This window comes from Vidua chalybeata, chromosome 25 (assembly GCF_026979565.1).
Source record: "Vidua chalybeata isolate OUT-0048 chromosome 25, bVidCha1 merged haplotype, whole genome shotgun sequence".
In the NCBI taxonomy this organism is placed as follows: Eukaryota; Metazoa; Chordata; class Aves; order Passeriformes; family Viduidae; genus Vidua; species Vidua chalybeata.
In genome coordinates this window covers 360,289-378,137 of record NC_071554.1, presented here as the reverse complement: position 1 = coordinate 378,137, position 17,849 = coordinate 360,289, and the positions used below count along the sequence as shown (strand labels likewise).

Here is a 17,849-nt window from a genome sequence, read left to right as displayed (position 1 = left end):
GTGTGTGCACAGTCCCTGTCCGTGTGTGCACGGTCCCTGTCTGTGTGTGCACAGTCCCTGTCCCTGTGTGCATTGTCCCTGTCCGTGTGTGCATCGTCCCTGTCCGTGTGTGCATCATCCCTGCCCGTGTGTGCACGGTCCCTGTCCGTGTGTGCACGGTCCCTGTCCATGTGCACATTGCCCCGGTCCCTGTGTGGAGCATCCCGGCGCACAAGCACAGCCCCAGTGCACGTGAGCAGTGGTTTGTGTTGGAAGGGACCTCAAAGCCCATCTGGTGCCACCCCCTGCCATGGGCAGGGACACCTTCCACTGTCCCTGGGTGCTCCAAACCCCATCCAACCTGGCCTTGGGCACTTCCAGGGATCCAGGGGCAGCAACAGCTTCTCTGGGCACCCTGTGCCAGGGCCTGCCCACCCTCACAGGGAAGAATTTATTCATCATGTCCAATCTAAATGTCTTAAGTTTCAGTTTATAAATACGTAAGAAAACGTGGCAGCGCAAACCTCTGGACTGGCTGTGCTGGCAGGACACAGGCAGGCCTTGAGCTGTTCCCACTGACAGACCTGCAGGGTGATGCTGGAGCCCCCAGGTCCTCTCACAGCCCGACCTGCCCAGCACTCAGCCTGAAATTAAACTTCAGAACCACTCAAACCACCAGCTGCCCTTCCCAGGTGCTCAGAACAGCGCAGACCACACCACATGAGCAAAGAGGCTTCAGGTCTTTGGGCAGGTGTTTATTGTCAGCCTGGCTGTGCCACTACACACGTGTCCCCTCCTGTGCCTCCTTCTCCAGCACCCGTTTCTCCTGCTGCTCCCGTGCAGCCCTTGCTCTCGCCTGCCACTCTCTCCTCTGCTTCAGTCTCTCGGCTGCTTTCAGCTTCTGCTTCTCCTGGAACACCTGTGGAAGCAGAAGGGAGAGAAATAAAGCTGCCTGCAGAGCTGCTGCCCAGGCTGTCTGCTGCAGGCAGAGCAGCTTCAGCAGGAGCCAGATCAAATCCTCCCTCTGTGCCTTCCTTGCTCCAGGGAACCATCTGAGATTATTCTGTCACAGCCACCCAGTCAGTTACTGAATCATTCAGGTTGGAAAAGACTTCTGAGAGCACAGAGTCCAACCTGTGACCCATCCCCACCTTGTCAACCAGGCCAGAGCACTGAGTGCCATGTCTAGTCATTCCTTGGACACCTTTGGTCCAGTCCTTTGGTTATAATTTAATTGGACTAAAATTTAGCATTTAAAAACCTAAGGTGTGTCCAGCTTTTGGTTCTGCTCAGTTATACCAAAATCTACTGCATGCAGCAGTTACACTCATATATTCTGAGCAAATCAGGGCAGACAATGGGTGCACCCACGTTTCTGTTCCAAACTGCCATCAAATTATCTCACGTATTGGTTCCCATACCAGGATTTGAGAAAAAAACTGGTTTGAATAACACATTTTTGAGCAAACCAGTGGCCCAGCCTGAAGTGCCTGAGTCCAGCATGTGTCAGTGCCCGTGACACCAATGTCCCCCATGCAGCTCTTGGCTGAGCTCAGGCAGTTCTCTGCAGACAGGATCAAAGTCAAAGCCTGGCTTAAGAGGACTTGGCTATCAGTCCAACTTTTCTATTTCTAACTTTTATGTCAGATTAGGCTCTTTTCTGACATCTCACATTATAATATTAAAAAGTTTAAAAAAAGCTATTAAAAGCAGTGCCTTAAACTCCCCATATTTTAACAATGCAGTGAAAGATACATTCAACTCCTACAATCTAACACCATCAGATTATAAAAATATTTCCTATCTCAAATTTTACATACAAATACATGCTATTTGAATTTCACACAATTGCATGTGCTGCATCTGCACAAGATTTACAAATTTATTCCTGGAAACTCCTTCCCACTGCAAAGCAACCTGCTGTGCCCCAAACAGCCCAGGAGCTGGGCTGACATAACTTCTACCAAACTTTAAGAATTCTCTGTGGCAGGCACATTCTTCTCTCTGTGCTCCTCTATGAAAAAATCCTGACAGAGAGAAGAATGTGCCTGCCACATTCCTCTGCAAATTCATTTCCCGGACTTTCACAGAGGGGTTTTTCCCTGTCCAGCTGCTCCATACCTTGATGCACAAAGCCTTCTTGACCAGCCAGCGCTTGGTGACGCGGCGGGCGTAGGGCTGGGGCGGGCTGTACTGGATGCCCAGCTCTCTGCAGGTCTTCTCAAAGGTGCTGTAGTTGACCCTGCGCAGGTACCCCAGCATCTTCCTCCGCCGGTCCAGATCCATCAGCATGAACCTGCGGTTCTTTTTGTCCTGCAAAGCACCCGAGGTTCACTCCACTGCAGGCAGATTGTCCTGCCTGTCCAGTAAATTGCTGAGAATAGAGCAGATTTGGGCTGAAAGGTTAAGGACAGAGTCTTAGAACAACTTCTGTTGGCAGGTGCTGCGGGTACATCAGGTCAGCACAAGCTGACCCAAGGAGATGCAATTTACTTTGCACTGGAATTGTTTTCTCCCTTCCATGGTTGCTCCTTCACCTTCCCTGAAGACTGTTTTCAGCTTGTGTACAGATTCAGGCTGTGCCAAAGCTGCAGAGAAAGTCTTCTGGCTAAAACCTGCTTCTCTTGAAGTGTGCTGCTTCAGAATAACAGAAGCATTTATCTTTGTTTTGCCAGAAATTAAATATGAAAATAATCTGTGACTTGGCTCTGTCTGGCTGTTCTTTGGAAGGGCACAAGCGTAGCCTGAGCCACACCAGTCAGGCCAATCCCTCACAGGAGACATCTCCCTGTCCTATACAAGTGATTCATGTAAAAAATTCAGCCAGGAATTCCAAAAGGTCCAACTTCAACACCTGGTACAGCTTCTGGTGGTTTGTAGTAAAAAGCTCAATTCTGTCCTCTTGTACCCCTCAAGCTTTCATGCGTAACAATTATGCACTTCTTTCAAATGCAGTTATCAATCCATTTCCCACCTTCTGCCCTGCATAAAGAATCTTTGATATCTGTTTTATGAACATAAATTCAGGCAAGATGTCTCAAATTTGGGCCTGAACCCAGGTAGCTGCAGGGAGGGGTGTGGGACATTCACACAGTGTTGTCCACCAAACATTTCCATGAGCAGAACAAACACAGACTTGACTCTTTGTGTATTACTGCATCTGCTTTCATTAATTAGTGAAAACTGGTGAAGCCACATCTGCAGCGAGGAGAAACGGAGCTCAACCCTGCCCAAAGGAATCTCTCAGCTGTTTCCTCCACTACAGTAACAAACCAGAACGCAGATCAGAGTGGGCGAGAATCCAGCTGTGCCTGAGCCAGCAGCTCAGGGAGCAGCTGTAACTATTTCATAAGCCTCCTTAGGAAAGCCATAATCCCCAGGATTAAAATCCTTTCGTTATAAACTGAGAAAACCACCTGAGCAGCTGTGGGCTCAGATCCCTGAGTTACCTTGGGGTGCCTCTGGAGGTGCTCCTCGAGCGTGCGTATCTTGGCAGTCAAAACAGCGACTGTAAAGGACAGAGAGAGAAGCTGTGTGAGAGCAGCAGCTTTCCCAGGTGATCCAGGATCATCTGCCTTGCCTCAAGCTGCCAGCTGAGCACTGCTGTCCCTGCAGGTACCTGCAGCAGCACAGCAGGGACTGCCCATGGCAAAACACTGCCCACAGCAAACAGTGTCCACAGGAAAACAAACACTGCCCACAGCAAACTGTCCACAGGAAAACAAACACTGCCCACAGCAGCACAAAACACACTGCCCACAGCAAACAGTGTCCACAGGAAAACAAACACTGCCCACAGCAAACAGTGTCCACAGCAAAACACTGCCCACAGCAGCCCCTGCCCACTGCACAGAGCACAACAAACAAGAACACACCACCTGCAGGGCTGTGACTGTTATGAGGCTGCTTAATTGGAGGGTAAGATTTTAGCAACACATCATGTAAATTTGTATGTGCATTTATTCCTCTTGCACTCATTCAATTCCCAGTGATTTGACATTTATTTCACCTCATGGGATTTAAGCTCTGGGGGAGCAGACAGCAATAAAGGTTTTATTTTTTTCCCAAGGGCAGCAGCCAGGTCTTTGGGATTTCGGTGGCATCCTGAGGAACTCAAGGGCTCTGCTGATGACAAAGGAGCTGTCAGTGTTGGTCAGTGCAACATGACCTTTGTCCCTGCATTGTCCCCACTGTGCCTCAGCCACAGCTCTCTGATGCAGAGAAAAATTTGGGTTCTGTGGCTGAATTTGGTTCATTTTAGTAACAGCTGCAGCTCAGTGCCTCAAGTCACAGAAGCACTCCAAGCAGAATAATGCACACACTGCCTTTGGAGGGTGGATGTGGAGCAGGAATTTGGAAGCACCCCAGCAGCCTCTGCAACACTTCCAGACCTGGAGCAGTCCTGCAGGGCATCCTGCAGGCTACCTGCCTCCCAGCAGCTCTCCTGGAGGAGATTCTCCTCAATTATACAGCAAGCTGGAAGTGCTGGGGTGGGAACAGCTGAATAGAAGCAGAGATGTTTCATCTGCCAACAAAACCCTTCCCTTTTTAACTTGCCTTGCACCTCAAAGGAGCCATTGTCATTGGGAGACCTCCTGACCTTCTCCACCAGCTGCTGTGTCTTTACCTTCAACTTCTCCTTCTGTGGGGCACAGAAAAGAGGTTGTCACTGTCCCAGAACACCAGAGGTCAGAGACACTCAGCTCTCTTCCCAAACACCAGGGAAAGGCTTTGCAATTCACACCTTTACTCAGTGCTTTTTCATCTTTTTAAGCTGAAGTGGCAAGCATAGAGGAATGGCACAGAGATCTTCGTGCCACTTTCCTACCTGTTCGTTTTCTGGGCATGTGGAACGTAAAAATAACTTGAAGAACACCTGCTGTCCAGTGCAATGGTTTCTAGAACACAGGGGGTCAGCCACGAGCAGCAAAAGAGCTCACTGCCCTGTCACCCCTGCATAATTTCTTCTCTCATTTTAATATGTAATTGTTACCACTTTAGTGTGATAAATTTTAAGAGCAAACCCTGTATTTCATCACCCCATATTTACAACCACTTAAAAGTCCAGTAAGTGAAAGATATTTTAACAACAGAGACAAGTCTCACATGAAGGTGCTCATTAAATCTATTTTCTTTTCAAGCAAGCAGAATGACACTGACCTGACTTGCCATTTCCAGGGACAGCAGCCGTTTCACCACATCATCCACGCTGCAAGGAGATGGCAAATTAGCTTATAAACAAGTCTATTTAACAACAGAAATGAACTCAGGTTCTCAGAACGCACTCACTTTTCTCAGCTTTAATTTACTCTACAAATTTACAGGGACTCTTCTCCCCTCCCAAACCTGGCAGCATAAACTGGTGCTCACTTTCCTAAGCAAAATCATGGCTTGCATTACAGGAATATAGAGTAGTTTTGCTGCAAAAAATACTGAATTTTAAGGCTAGTTCCTTCAGAGATCAGTGAAAGTCACAGTCGGGCCACTGGGGGCCCTCCCTGCACCACACACGAGCAGCTCTGCATCAGAGCTCAGCAGTGCTGAGCCCCAGAGCCCAAATCTGGCAGCAGCTGAACTCGTGGGGAGCTGTTTAATGGCACTCTCCACCACCTGAGCTCAGGACAGGCACGGATCATTTGCAAGATGATTGTTTCTACTATTTCAAGACTATTTCCTTTTTTTTTTTTTTTTTTTTTCTTATGGACTACATAGCCCACAGAGGGTGTGGGCAACCAGCACTTGATCTCACATGGAGTGAACAATCGAGCCCTGACCACTGTCTGTGTCTGTAAATTTGATTTCAAAGTGCCATTTTTGTGCCCACAGAGCATTAATAACTAATTAGTGAGCAGGTGACAGCCTCCACACACCATGGTTACAGGTAAGGAACAAACCCCTGGAGAGAGCAGCCATTCCCTCCCTGTCCACACCTGTTCATTACTGGGAGATTGGCATAATCCTTCTTCAGCATGGTGGGAGGAAGGTCGTCCAGGTGGCTGGGGATGTCTACAGAGAGAGAAACATTTGAGGAAGAGCAGGACAACGTCAGAGCTCTGACATGTTCTGAAGGAAACTGGCTGTGAGCTCCACATGAGGAGAAGGGAGCAGATCCAGCCAAGGGGGCAGGAACTGAGTTAAAAAAATAGGTTCAGTCTCATCCCTTCAGCACTGTGGATTTACAATATGGTGCACATGTATTTACAGCAATCCACTGAGCCCAGAGATCACAGAATGAAGAGTTTGTGCTCTGATTCCACCCCCTGCCATGGGCAGGGACACTTTGCACTGTCCCAGGCTGCTCCAAGCCCCGTCCAGCCTGGCCTTGGACACCTCCAGGCATCCAGGAGCTTCTCTGGGCACCCTGTGCCAGGCCCTCCCCACCCTCACAGATCTCCTGCTACTGACAATTGCTCATCTCCCCACACTGAGGAGGAGGGGAATTTCATGAGTAACTCCTGAGCTTGCAAGGAACTGTTTCTGGAATGATTTCTGTGCCATGAGGGTACAGCTCTGAGCATGCCAACAGCAAAACACTGGCTCCTGTGGGTCCTGACATACCTTTCCTCTTCTTTGTCACAGGTCTGGCATAGCCCCTGGCTGCCTGGAGCACAGGACTGCAGGCTGGGAGGGAGAAACAGAAAGGATTCAGACTTGCGTGCACCCCTCCAGCTCTGCACGGCCAAATACTGCTCGGTGTGAGACCCTGGGTGCTCGGTGCCCAGGTCTTTAGTCCCAGAGGTGCGTGGGGTAGCCCAGGGTGGCTCTCACACGGTGCTGCCACAAGCCAGGCTGTGCTGCCCGAGTGGGCAAATGCCAGGGCTGGAGCAGCAGAACTGACTGCACACACTGAGCACAGCGAGGGCTCCCGCGGGCAAACGCCTTCACCTAGAGCGTTCAAACGGCTGAATTAACTGATTAATTAACCCCATTAGCGACGTGGCCCACCGCAGCGTCAGAGCTCAGGGCCAGTGACACCTGGGGACAACGCGGGGACAACCTCTGTCTGACACAGACGCGAATATTCATCACCAGCCGCGACTTCGTCATTCTCTGAGCTTTCAAGAACAAACTCTTCCAGCCGCTCTTCCAGGGCCCTGCTGCTGGGACCAGGACCCGCTTCAGGCCACTCGCCTGGGCCCGGCCCGGCCACCCGCGCTCGCCCCCGCTGCTCCGAGGGACCCCCGGCCTCCCGCCTGCACCCCGGGTACCCCCAAGGTCACCCCGTCTGGTTTCAGGGGGGACAGACCACGAGCCCGGTGTGTGGCCCCCTGAGCGGCCCCCGGCCACCCCGAGACCGCCCTTTCCCCGCACCCTCGGCTCCCACCGCGGCCCCGGCCGCTCCCAATTCCTCCAGCGGGAATTTCCACGCTCCCGAGCCCCCCGTGCCCCTCACCGGGCTCTGCCCTGCCCAGCAGGGCGGCGCGGGCCGGCCCGGCCAGGCCGCGGCCCAGCAGCGCCAGCATGGCCCGCGCTCACCGACACGCCGCCATGGGCGCCGCCATCTTGCCCAGGCGCGCCTGCCGAGCGCCGAGACAGGGCGGACGGAGCGAACGCCGAGCGCGTCGATGGCCGTCCAGGATCCCGGTCCCGGTCCCGGACCCGGTCCCCTACCCGTCCCCATCCTCGTCCCTGTCCCCTAACTGTCCCCGTCGCCATCCAGGTCCCATCTCCATCTCCGTCTCGGTTTCGTCTCCTACCTGTCCCCGTCCTCGTCCCGGTCCCGATCCCTGTCCTGTGCCCGTCTCGGTCCCGTCCCCATCCCCATCCCCATCCTCGTCTCGGTCCCGTCCCCGTTCTGGTCCGGTCCCGGTCCTGGATCCCGTCCTGTCCCGTCCCTGTCCCCGTTCCCTTCCCGCAGGGACGCCCGTGTTGTTCTCAGCACGGCCCCGTTTATTTCGGAGGGAGAGGTTCGGGAGGGGACACGCACAGAGAGCGGGCTGGGGCCGGGCAGCGCCCCGGGGTGCGGCTGGAGCCCCGCGGGTGGACCCCGCACCCCGGGGCTCCCGGCGGCCGAGCCGGTGTCGCTGCCCGGCTCCATCCCGCGCTAGTCCGCCCGGCACTCGTGCAGCTCCTCGGCCCCGCCGATGCGCAGCCCCTGCAGCAGCGGGAAGGTGGCGGGGGGCTCCTCCAGGAACCCCCAGTCCCCCCCGCCGCCGCCGTCCCCGCGGCCTCGCAGGTTCTCGTAGAAGCGGGGAGCGGGCTCGGGCAGCAGCCGCTGCCCCCGGTACCCCGCGGCGCCCACCCGCGCGTACTGCACGGGCTCCCCGGGACCCTCCTGCCGCACGTAGGGCCGCGGCAGCGCCGGGGGCGCGGCGCCCAGGGCGGGGCGCTCCTTCCCCGGCTGCTTGCCCGGCTCCCCTTCCAGCACGGTCACCGTGGAGATGGCGGCCGGGCCGGGCTCCCTCGCGGCGAGGACCGGGAGCGGCTCCTGGCGAGCAGCGGGAGGTCACGGGCGGTGCCCGCTGTCCCCGCTGTCCCTCCCGGGGGCCGTGCGGGAGCAGCCCCCCGCTCTCACCTGCGGCACCGCTGCCGGCACCCACTTGCCCAGGCTGCTGTTGGCCGGGTCGGGGACGCTGGGCCAGAGCTGCTCCTTCATCCTGGGGGACCACGGGGGTGAGGGCACGGCTGGAATGGGCGGCCTCAGCGCTGCGCCGGTTCCCAGCCAGCTCCCGGCGGGATGTCAGCGCTGCGAGGCCACCCCGTCCCACCGGCGGCCCAGCCCGGGGCAGGGCTCTGCTACCCACCGCTCGTTCTTCTGGAAGCAGATGAGCAACACCATGAGCCCGACAAAGACCAGCCCCAGGCTCAGGAAGAGGAGCTGGATCTCGGTGTCATCTGGGAAGAGGGACAGGGTCGCAGGGAGCTGCGGCAGGCACCGCCAGCTGTGCCGTGCCATGAGGCCGGGCAGGACCAGGGGCTGCAGCTCCCCTCCCTCGTCCCCTCGCCCCGGGTGGCCGCAGCCCTCACCCAGCACTGTGGTCACCAGGGTCAGGCTGGTGCCGTTGGTGCTGCCAGCAGCCGTGGATGCCATGATGTGCACCTTGTACAGGGTCGATGGCTTCAGCCCCCGGATGGCAAAGGAGCTGAGGGAAGGATTCACGGTGGCGCCTGGGGACACACGGGGCTGTTGGTGTGGCAGAACGCCCCCCCCTGCGCAGCCCTCAGGTCTCTGCTGGCAGGGAGCCCTGCGAGGGGCGCACACAACTCCCTGACCCTCTCTGAGGAGGACACAGGGACTCCTGATAGCTCCACCCAGCACGGCGGGGCAGAGGGCAGGGTCAGTGGTGCTGTGGGCAGGACTCACTGGCCGTGCCGGTGATGCTGCTGGCCCAGAAGATGGTGTAGCTGGTGATGAAGCCGTTCTGCACCTCCACTGGCAGCGGCTCCCAGCACAGCTCGGCCTCTGACTTGCTGATCCTCTTCAGGTGAAGCTTGGGGGCATGGGACGGTGCTGGAAAGAGCAGGACAAGGGGGGACCGAGTGCCGAGCAGAGCCACTGCCTCGGGTGGGAACTGCTGGGGGGTCCCACTCCCAAGGCGTGGGCGTCAGGACCTGCCCATGCTGTAGGGGGGCTGAGAGCACACTCAGAGATGAGACAAATCCAGCCCCCCAAGCTGAGCTCTTTGGTACAGCCCCTGGATTTGGGGTACACGGGGAAGAGGTTGTTGCTCCTTTTGGAAGGGCAAAGTCCAGTGGTGGGGCACCCTTCCCACGTACCCTTCTGCTGGGAGTAGGCTGTGGTGTGCACGGGCACCCCGACAGTGCCCTCGTAGAGGGGGTACAGTGAGATGTTGTAGCGCTGGAAAGGCTCGATGCCATCTGCAATGGAAAGCAGAGGGGGCCGGGAGCTCAGGCCTGGCTGCTGAGACCCCCCCCCGCACCACGGCACCCGCCCACCCACCCTGGGGGTGGATCCAGAGGGAGGAGGGAGGGTGGGAAGTGGGCTGGGGACACGGCTTGGTCCTGGTTTGGTCGGGATGGGTGCCAGCCCCCTGGGACAGCTGACCAGGGGGTCAGGGCTCCCTGGCAGCCCCCACTTACCCTGGATAAGGGCTGTGGTGGCCGTCCCGTCACGCTCCATCTGCCAGCAGGCGCTGCAGTGCCCAGGCTCTGCCGTCACCCGCTGCCACTCCAGGACGTAGGCGATCGCTGGGGCCAGCGGTGCCTCCCAGTGCACCCAGAGGCTGCGCTCGCCCCCGGGCACAGCCCGGAGCCCGGCCAGGGGCTGACCTGCGTGGCACCAGCAGCCGGGATGGCGGGAGAGGGGAGCACCTCTCCCACATCTCCCCCTGTGCGCCCGGGTTTGGAGTCTGCCCTCTCCTTGCCCTGTGCAGCCTGCGCGGGGCGAGCGGAGCCCGGGGGCACACGCGGAGGTTTCGGGCGCTGCCCTCACCTTTCCTCTCCAGGAGGATGACCTCGGTCGGTGCCGACTCGCCGGCGGCGTTGTAGGCTGACAGATAGACCCTCCTGGTCGCCGCGGGCACCGAGAAGTTGCACTGGGTGTGGGTGGTGTTGCAGATGGTGGGGGGGTCCCTGCCCCTCCTCCGGGGGCCCAGGGTGACGCGGTAGCCCAGCACTCGCCCGTTGGCCTCCCGCTGCCGTGGGGCCTGGGTGCGGGCGGGGCGTGTGGGTGGCAATCCCTGCGGGGATCTCAGGAATGCGCCCGCCCGCCCCTGCTCACCTTCCAGCGCAGCTGCACCTCCAGCCGCCCCCCGGGCCCGGCCGGCTGAGCCCCCCACCACGCATCCAGCTTCCCTGTGGGGGCTGCAACGGGAGGGGTGGGAGAAGCTGAGAGGGGCCCGCGTGGCTGTGTCCCCAGTGCTGTGCCCTGTGTGCCCAGTGCTCTGCCCTGTGTCCCCAGTGCTGTGCCGTGTGTCCCCAGCGCTGTGCCCTCTGTCCTCAGCACTCTGCCCTGTGTCCCCAGTGCTCTGCCCTGTGTCCCCAGCGCTGTGCCCTGTGTCCCCAGTGCTCTGCCCTGTGTCCCCAGCGCTGTGCCCTGTGTCCCCAGAGCTGTGCCCTGTGTCCCCAGCGCTGTGCCCTCTGTCCTCAGCACTCTGCCATGTGTCCCCAGTGTTGTGCTCTGCCCTGTGTCCCCAGCGCTGTGCCGTGTGTCCCCAGTGCTCTTCCCTGTGTCCCCAGCGCTCTGCCATGTGTCCCCAGTGCTCTGCCGTGTGTCCCCAGCACTGTGCCCTGTGTCCCCAGTGTTGTGCTCTGCCCTGTGTCCCCAGTGCTGTGCCCTCTGTCCTCAGCACTCTGCCATGTGTCCCCAGCGCTGTGCCCTGTGTCCCCAGTGTTGTGCTCTGCCCTGTGTCCCCAGAGCTGTGCCCTGTGTCCCCAGTGTTGTGCCCTCTGTCCCCAGTGCTGTGCCGTGTGTCCCCAGCACTGTGCCTTCTGTCCCCAGCACTGTGCCCTCTGTCCCCAGCACTGTGCCTTCTGTCCCCAGCACTGTGCAGTGTCTCCACAGCACTGTGCCCTGTGTCCCCAGCTCTGTGCCCTGTGTCCCCAGCTCTGTGCCCTCTGTCCCCAGTGCTGTGCCGTCTGCTTGGGCCAAGGGGACCCCCCGGGTGACTGACACTCACCTTTCTCGTGGGTGGTGTAGTTCCTGCCCGGGCTCCACTCGCTCCAGGAGGCCAACGCCGACGCCGAGCTCCGCCGGCACCGCATCTGGAAGCGGTACTGCGTGCCGAAGAGGAAGCCGCAGCGCTGCGCGGAGCCAGCCTGGCCGATGATGCCGGTGACCTGGTGGCAGCCGGAACGAGGGCTGTGCCGGCTCCTGCCTCGGGCAGGGGCTGGCCCTGCTGTGGGCTCGGGGGACACCTTCCTGTCCCACTCACATGGGGACCCTTCTGCTCCCACTGCTTGGAGCAGAGGGAGGGTCCCGGCTCCTGCCCGGTCCCCCTGCCCCAGCAGCACTCACCAGGGCCCAGGCAGGGTCCTCGGGTGCCCGGTAGCGCAGCTCACACTGCAGCTCCATGTGCTCTGTGCCCCACGCCACGTCCCAGGCCAGGGCAATGCAGTCGGTCTGGAAGGGGATGGACTGGATGCTCTGCAGGGTTGGGGGGTCCAGCTTGGCTGTAGGAAGGGCAGGGGACAGTTGGAGAGGTGTGTGGTGGGCAGTGCCCAGAGCCATGACCTCACGTGCGCTTGTTGTTAATGCCAGGAGCTGCAGCCAGGGTGCTGCAGCAGGAAATAGGGGAAATCACCCCAAAACATGTACAAGAATGGCTGGGGGCAAGGGACAGGAGCCAGTGTGTGTGCCCCTGCTTGGGATGGAGTAATGCCCACAGGCACAGCTCTGCATTAATGCCTATGCAGGGAAAACAGATTCCATGGGGTCTGGTGCCTGGAACACCCCACATTTGGGTAGGCTTGGGGGTGAGAGTGTGGCACAGGCATGGGAGAGCTCAGCTGGTTCCTGGGCAGCCCTTCCCCAGCCCCAGATCAGGGAGGATAAGTCTCTCCATCTGGGAAGGCTCCTTTTATAAATAGTTTATGGGCACTGGATCCATTATTAATAGAGCTGCTGAATAAATGGGTAATCAATTGCTGCAGGAGCTGTGGAGTGCAGCAGGTCAACTAGCAGCTCATAACCCGCCGTGCGCGCCGCTCGCTCTGCAACGCGGCGCTGGCACCGATTCATCCCGGCAGGACATCCATCACGGGGCTGCCCGTAAAACGGGACCTGGAAGCCCAGCGTGCTTTAATGTCACTTTAATGTCACTTTAATACCCCTGTCACCGCCGACGAGCTTCCCTGGCCCCCGGCCTCTGCGCCGTCACTCACCCACGTCCATGGGGTCGATGCAGAGATGCTCGGACTCGGCCGTGCCCAGGGCGTTGGTGGCAGACACCCAGATCTCCATTTGCCGGTACAGCTGGAGCAGCCGGCGCGGCACGGTGCAGTGGCTGTGCCCTCCTCGCGGGGTGCAGCCCGTCACTGCCTGGGCCCCGCTCCTGCGGCACACAGGGCAGTGGGCTCGGGGTCCTCGCTGTGGGGTTCGGCAGGGGACCATGGTCCCGGGACTTACCCGGTGCATTTCAGCACGAAGCTGGTGGGGAGGTGGCTGTGGGTTCCCTGCTCCCATCGGCACGTCAGCCCGTAGTCACCGAGGTTCAGGACGCAGCTGAGGTTGAGGGGCTTTGCAGGAGGGTCTGGGGGAGAACGGGAAAGAGCCTGAGCAAGTGCCCATCCCTGCTGGGGAGGCGGGTGACCCGCAGTGGCAGCAGACTTACAGCCCGCCCTGATCTCGGCCATGCCAACGCGCTGCTTGGTCCCATTCCACTCCACGCAGCAGAACAGCCTGGCCTGCGTGTGGTTGAACCGGGGCAGGGTGAGGTTGGACACCTCTGTGCCTCCTGGACCCTGGCGCTGGCTCCCAGCCACGAGCTTGTTGTCCAGCATCCAGCTGATCCGGACCTTCCCCTGCTCCAAGCCGTGGCAGAGCTCTCTCTGGATGGTGCAGGATGCTGTGACAGCCGAGCCCAGGGGCACAATGCGGGGGCTCACAGTCACTGAGGTGCAGCCCAGTGTCCCTGTGGGCAGGAAAAACATGTCACATCCTGGGCACAAAGCTGTGACAAAGCCATCTCAGCTCCTCAGCGCCCAGGCAGGACATAGGGACGAGCCTCTTCCCTTAGACGGGCCCCCCTCTCTGGAGAGGAAGAGCCAAGCGTTGGGCAAGGCACCAGCACGTGCCAGGCCCCATCCTGCCCGTGCTGCCGCCGTTCCTGCCTGCCCCGGGGCCCCGGCCAGCCCGGCTGGGCACAGGGTGCTGGGGGTGCTGTGGCTGTGGGACAGGACGGGATGGACCGCACTCACCGCCCAGGTGGAGGAGCAGGAGCAGGGAGAGCTGCCGCAGGAAGGGTGTCCCAGCACCGCGCCTGGCCATGGTCTCCTCCGTGGCTTTGGCATCACCTGGAACGGAGAAAGCGGCTTGTCCTGGGGGTCGGCAAGGGCTGGGGACGAGGTGGGCTGAGGGAGCCGGGCTCCATTGTCAGCGGCTCTTCCTGGAGCAGAATGTCCTTTCGCTGCCAGCGTCAGCCCTTCCCGCAGCCCTTCTGACACCTCCGCCCCCGGCTCGCCGCCCGCGCCGCCACAGCCGCCGGCGTGGGAAGCGCCGCGGAGAGACCCCGGAACGCGGGTCCCTCCGCACCGCCGCCACCGTCCCGGCCCCGCACCCCATCCCGGGCACAGCACCCTGTGCCCGGCCGCAGGCACGGGCTGATTTTATCTCCACTATCTCCAGGCGCTGCCGGGCAGAGATTTGCGGTTTGAGGGCGGCGGAGGGCGATAAGCTGGGAAAGGGAAGCGAATGACCGACAGCAGCAGAGCGGGACTGGCCGGGGCTGCGGGGTCCTGCCCACGCCCCTCCCGGCTATCCCCTGCCTGCTGCTGGGAATGGCCCTGGGAGCGGTGGCTGCCTCTGCCCGGATCCTCTGCCCCGGATGGGTCCCGGACGCGTTCGTGGCCCGGGAGGAGCTGCCCACACTGCGCCCAGCTCCGGGTGCCCACAGCTCCTCGCCCCGCAAGCCAACATCCAGAGGGAGGCAAAGCGCCCGAGCGTGGCAGCGGGACAGCGGCCACCCCCGGGCACTCGGCACGTGTGGCTGTCCCGGGCGGGGGACGGGCAGAGCAGTCCCACAGACCAGATGCCGCTCAGTGGGACCTGAACACCACGCACCCACCCCTGCCTCACCTCCACGCCTACCTCGCCTCCGTGCCTGCCTCTCCTCTGTGCCCGGTGTGCCCGGCAGCCGCTCACCGCCCGCTCCGAGCGCGGGGCTCCGGCAGCGGGCGGCTGGCCGTGCTCAGCGTGTTTGCTAACATGCCGCTTTCCCCGTTAGTTCCTCAAAACCAGGGCCGTTAGTTGCTGTGACGCTCTGAAGGAGGTGATTGCAAAACACTTCCCTGAAGTCTGCGACCCCCTCGCTGGCCGCAGGCAGGAAAGCCCAGGGGGCGCGGGCGCCCTGAGCAGCGCCTGGCCTCCACCCTGCCCGCTCCTGGGCCGGGCTTGGCACAGCCGGGATGGGCCACAGACAGTTCCTCACTGCAACTGCCCTGGGGCCGCCGGGCTGGGCTGGGGGACACGGCAGAGGGACGCTGGGGAGAGTGGCAGCAGGCCATGGGCCAGGGAATGAGCAGCTCAAGGGGCAGGAGGCAAACCCGGCTGTGGCTGCCAGCGCTGTGTGATGCCACCTGGGAGCAGCTCACATCCCCACGTCCGTGTCCGTGCCCACGTCCCAGGGTCTGCGGCCCACAAGATGCCCGAGGGCAACCTGTGACATGATGTTCCCACCAGTATTTCCCAGTACTGACCATTAACCCGTGTTACTTCACAGCTCCTTGCCTGGGGCCGTGCCGAGCTGCTGTGCCCACCCGTGCCAGGCTGGAGCACAGCCCCGGCGGGGAATCCCGTGTCTGGTGGGATGGGGCTAGCAGGGGGGTAAACAGAGGTTTGCTCAACCCTCACACACTCACAGCCTTCGCAACCACGGCGGCTGTTGTGCAAAGAGCTGTTTACTCTGCGTTGGGGCGGTGTTTCATCTCCACGCTACAGGGCTCACACAGCCCCGTGCTGCCAAATCTGGGGGCCAGAGCAGCCCCCAGGGCAGGGTGTGTCGGTGTGGTGGGAGACCTGGGCAGATCTGCCTTTGCCTCCTGCAGAGCCGGGCGCTGGCCGGAGGGGATGGCCTGGGGCTCTCACCACCGACCTCACAAACCCGGCAGTCCAAGCAAAGGCACTTTCCCCTAAATCTGCCCTGCTTGCAACGGGTCAGGCTGCTGGTGGGAGTAGGGTGAGGGCTCAGCACCCTGGGCTGGGGCACGGGGGCCGATGCCCACTGCCCGCCCGGGCCGGGGGAGCTGCCGTCGCAACATTTCCCTGGAGTGTAGCAACCCCCAGCACTCGGGGACGGAAGCCGGTGCCGTGCGGGCTGTTTACCAGCCGAGCAGGAATATCCGTGGGTAGCCATGGCGACGTGGGCATCTCCGTGGGAACCGAGGGCGTAGCGCTGCAAACACCCAGCTGGACACCGGCAAGCGCCCGCCGCCGGTGGGGCCCCGCCACGGGCTGGGATCCGGGGTGGGGAGGATCCTCGCATCCCTGTCCTCGGGCTGGCCTCGCCCTGCTCCGCAGGGAAAGGCTCGTCCAAGGAGGCTCCGAGCGTGCCAAGCTGCCGGGAGAGCCGTCCGAGAGCGGGGACGGAGCAGACGTGCCCCCTGTCAGCGCTCTCGGTTCCCCTTCTCTCTGAGTCACGCTCACAAGCTCACAGATCCCGTCCCTGGGATGGGACAGGAATACGAGGCAGGGTGCAGGGTGCCACCCCTGCAGAGATCCTGAGCCGTGGGTCCCGGCCAGCCCGGCAGAGGGGCTGGGGCAGGAGGATGCATGGGGAGGGGGGTGCCGGGGTGTGAGAGCCAGCTGGGTGCCAGAGGGTCCCACGGTGCAGAGGCAGGTGGTGACACAGGCCACGGTGCAGGACAGCAAGGGGAGCACAGTTTGGAGGGAGGGTGGATGCTCACGAAGCAGGTTTTGGGGTGAGTGGTGGGGCAGTGGCTCCTGGTTCACAACATAAGAGCCTCCCAAGCCTGAGGCCATCAGGCAAGGGGGAAGGTGGAAAGGGGAAGCAGCTGCGGGGTTTTTCCTGGTTGCAGTGTGTAGGATGGGGACTAATGGCATTGGGCAGCAGCCCTTGGGCATGGCCAGGCCCTGTGGGCAGCTCTGGTTGCAGTCCACAGGCAGCAGCCCTACATTCGGTGCTTGGGAGCTCTCAGCCACTTCTCTATTCCCAGTGCCTCTGATTCCATCCCTGCTGGGTGGATCATTGCTCTTAAACAGAATAAAGTACATTCCTGGTGTGTAGCAGCTCCACAGGCAGCAAAGCCCAGCTCCCCTAAAGGGATTTCCCTTTTCTTCTTTTCATTCCCTAAAAAACAGAATACTGCTAGTCACGTAAGATGCAAGATCTAAGTGCAAAAGATTCTGCAGTCTCTAATGGGTGAGGAGAGCTGCTTAATTGGTGCCCAATGCAATTAGTTCAGACTACCCCCTTGCTCAGCCGTCGGCAATGAGGAGGGAGCAGAGGGCTCCCCATCAAGTGGCTCTGTGGGTGGGCAGAGGTGGTCAAGAGAGGACCCTTGGCTCTGGATGGCATCACCAGAGGACAGGGGGACATGGGCAGCCTGCCAGCATAGAGCCACTCCTGCCCACGCAGGACCCTCCTGTGTCTGCAGGCTCTGGTCACCCAAACACCAGAGATGTCCCCCGTGCTTGTCCCTGCTGTGCCACTGCCAGCTCCTCCCCAGCGAGCTGCAAACTGGGGAGGATTGATGGCAGGGGTCCTCGAGGCTGACCTTGAACAGCTCCCGACACATTCCTGCAATTAATGAGGCAGGAGGATTAATTTCTGCGTGGCAGATCCGGGGAGGCCCTGATGGGCATGGGGAGGGGAGGAGGGCTGGGATGTGCTGCCATTATTCATCTCTGCTCTGCGAGATGCCAAAGTGGTGCCAAGGGGCCGCAGCTCCAGCTCGGCAGAGTGGTTTGACAGCGTGGATGGGCAAGAGGGAGAGATCCTCCATCGGACCACCTAAAATTGCCTCTCCTTAAATTCCTGCCTCTGTTGCACAGGTGTCCGTGGCAGAGGAACCTCCCCATGAGCTTTGGCCGAGCCCTGCACCAGCCTCTCACCCCTCATATTCCTGGAAATTCCTGCTCTTTTCTGCTGAGTCACTCCAGAGCTCAGACTTGTGCAGCATCTCCTCCTTCTGCCATTGCTGAAAAGAAATCTCCCTTTGATGCTGCCTCCCATCAAACCACCTGGGCAGGGGCTTTTCACCCCCCCAGCACAGCCCCTCGCCTGGCTGTGCCC

The 17,849-nt window shown here is 60.2% G+C and overlaps 2 protein-coding genes across 3 annotated transcripts; both read right to left on the bottom strand.

Moving 5' to 3' along the window:
• Window positions 1–719: 719 nt before the first annotated feature.
• MRPS15 (mitochondrial ribosomal protein S15) lies at window positions 720–7,503 on the bottom strand. Its single transcript, XM_053964831.1, has 8 exons — window positions 7,373–7,503; window positions 6,538–6,600; window positions 5,910–5,985; window positions 5,140–5,188; window positions 4,537–4,621; window positions 3,429–3,487; window positions 2,101–2,292; window positions 720–898 (listed from the first exon to the last, which is right to left on the bottom strand). Exons 1-8 carry the CDS (start codon window positions 7,440–7,442, stop codon window positions 758–760), a joined length of 735 nt encoding a protein of 244 aa, XP_053820806.1. The 5' UTR covers window positions 7,443–7,503; the 3' UTR covers window positions 720–757.
• Window positions 7,504–7,856: 353 nt separating this feature from the next.
• Window positions 7,857–14,840, bottom strand: CSF3R (colony stimulating factor 3 receptor). 2 transcript variants are annotated; one of them, XM_053964590.1, is made up of 16 exons: window positions 14,687–14,840; window positions 13,798–13,893; window positions 13,212–13,511; window positions 13,007–13,130; window positions 12,763–12,932; window positions 11,897–12,051; window positions 11,559–11,718; window positions 10,661–10,743; window positions 10,373–10,586; window positions 10,021–10,209; window positions 9,697–9,798; window positions 9,284–9,430; window positions 8,947–9,087; window positions 8,724–8,814; window positions 8,495–8,576; window positions 7,857–8,407 (listed from the first exon to the last, which is right to left on the bottom strand). In XM_053964590.1, the coding sequence occupies exons 2-16, from the start codon at window positions 13,865–13,867 to the stop codon at window positions 8,024–8,026; spliced, it is 2,412 nt and encodes an 803-aa protein (XP_053820565.1). In that variant the 5' UTR covers window positions 13,868–13,893; window positions 14,687–14,840; the 3' UTR covers window positions 7,857–8,023. The 2 variants fall into 2 exon arrangements, with proteins under 2 accessions (XP_053820565.1, XP_053820566.1); XM_053964591.1 differs by having other exon boundaries at window positions 10,373–10,475.
• Between the last annotated feature and the right edge of the window lie 3,009 nt (window positions 14,841–17,849).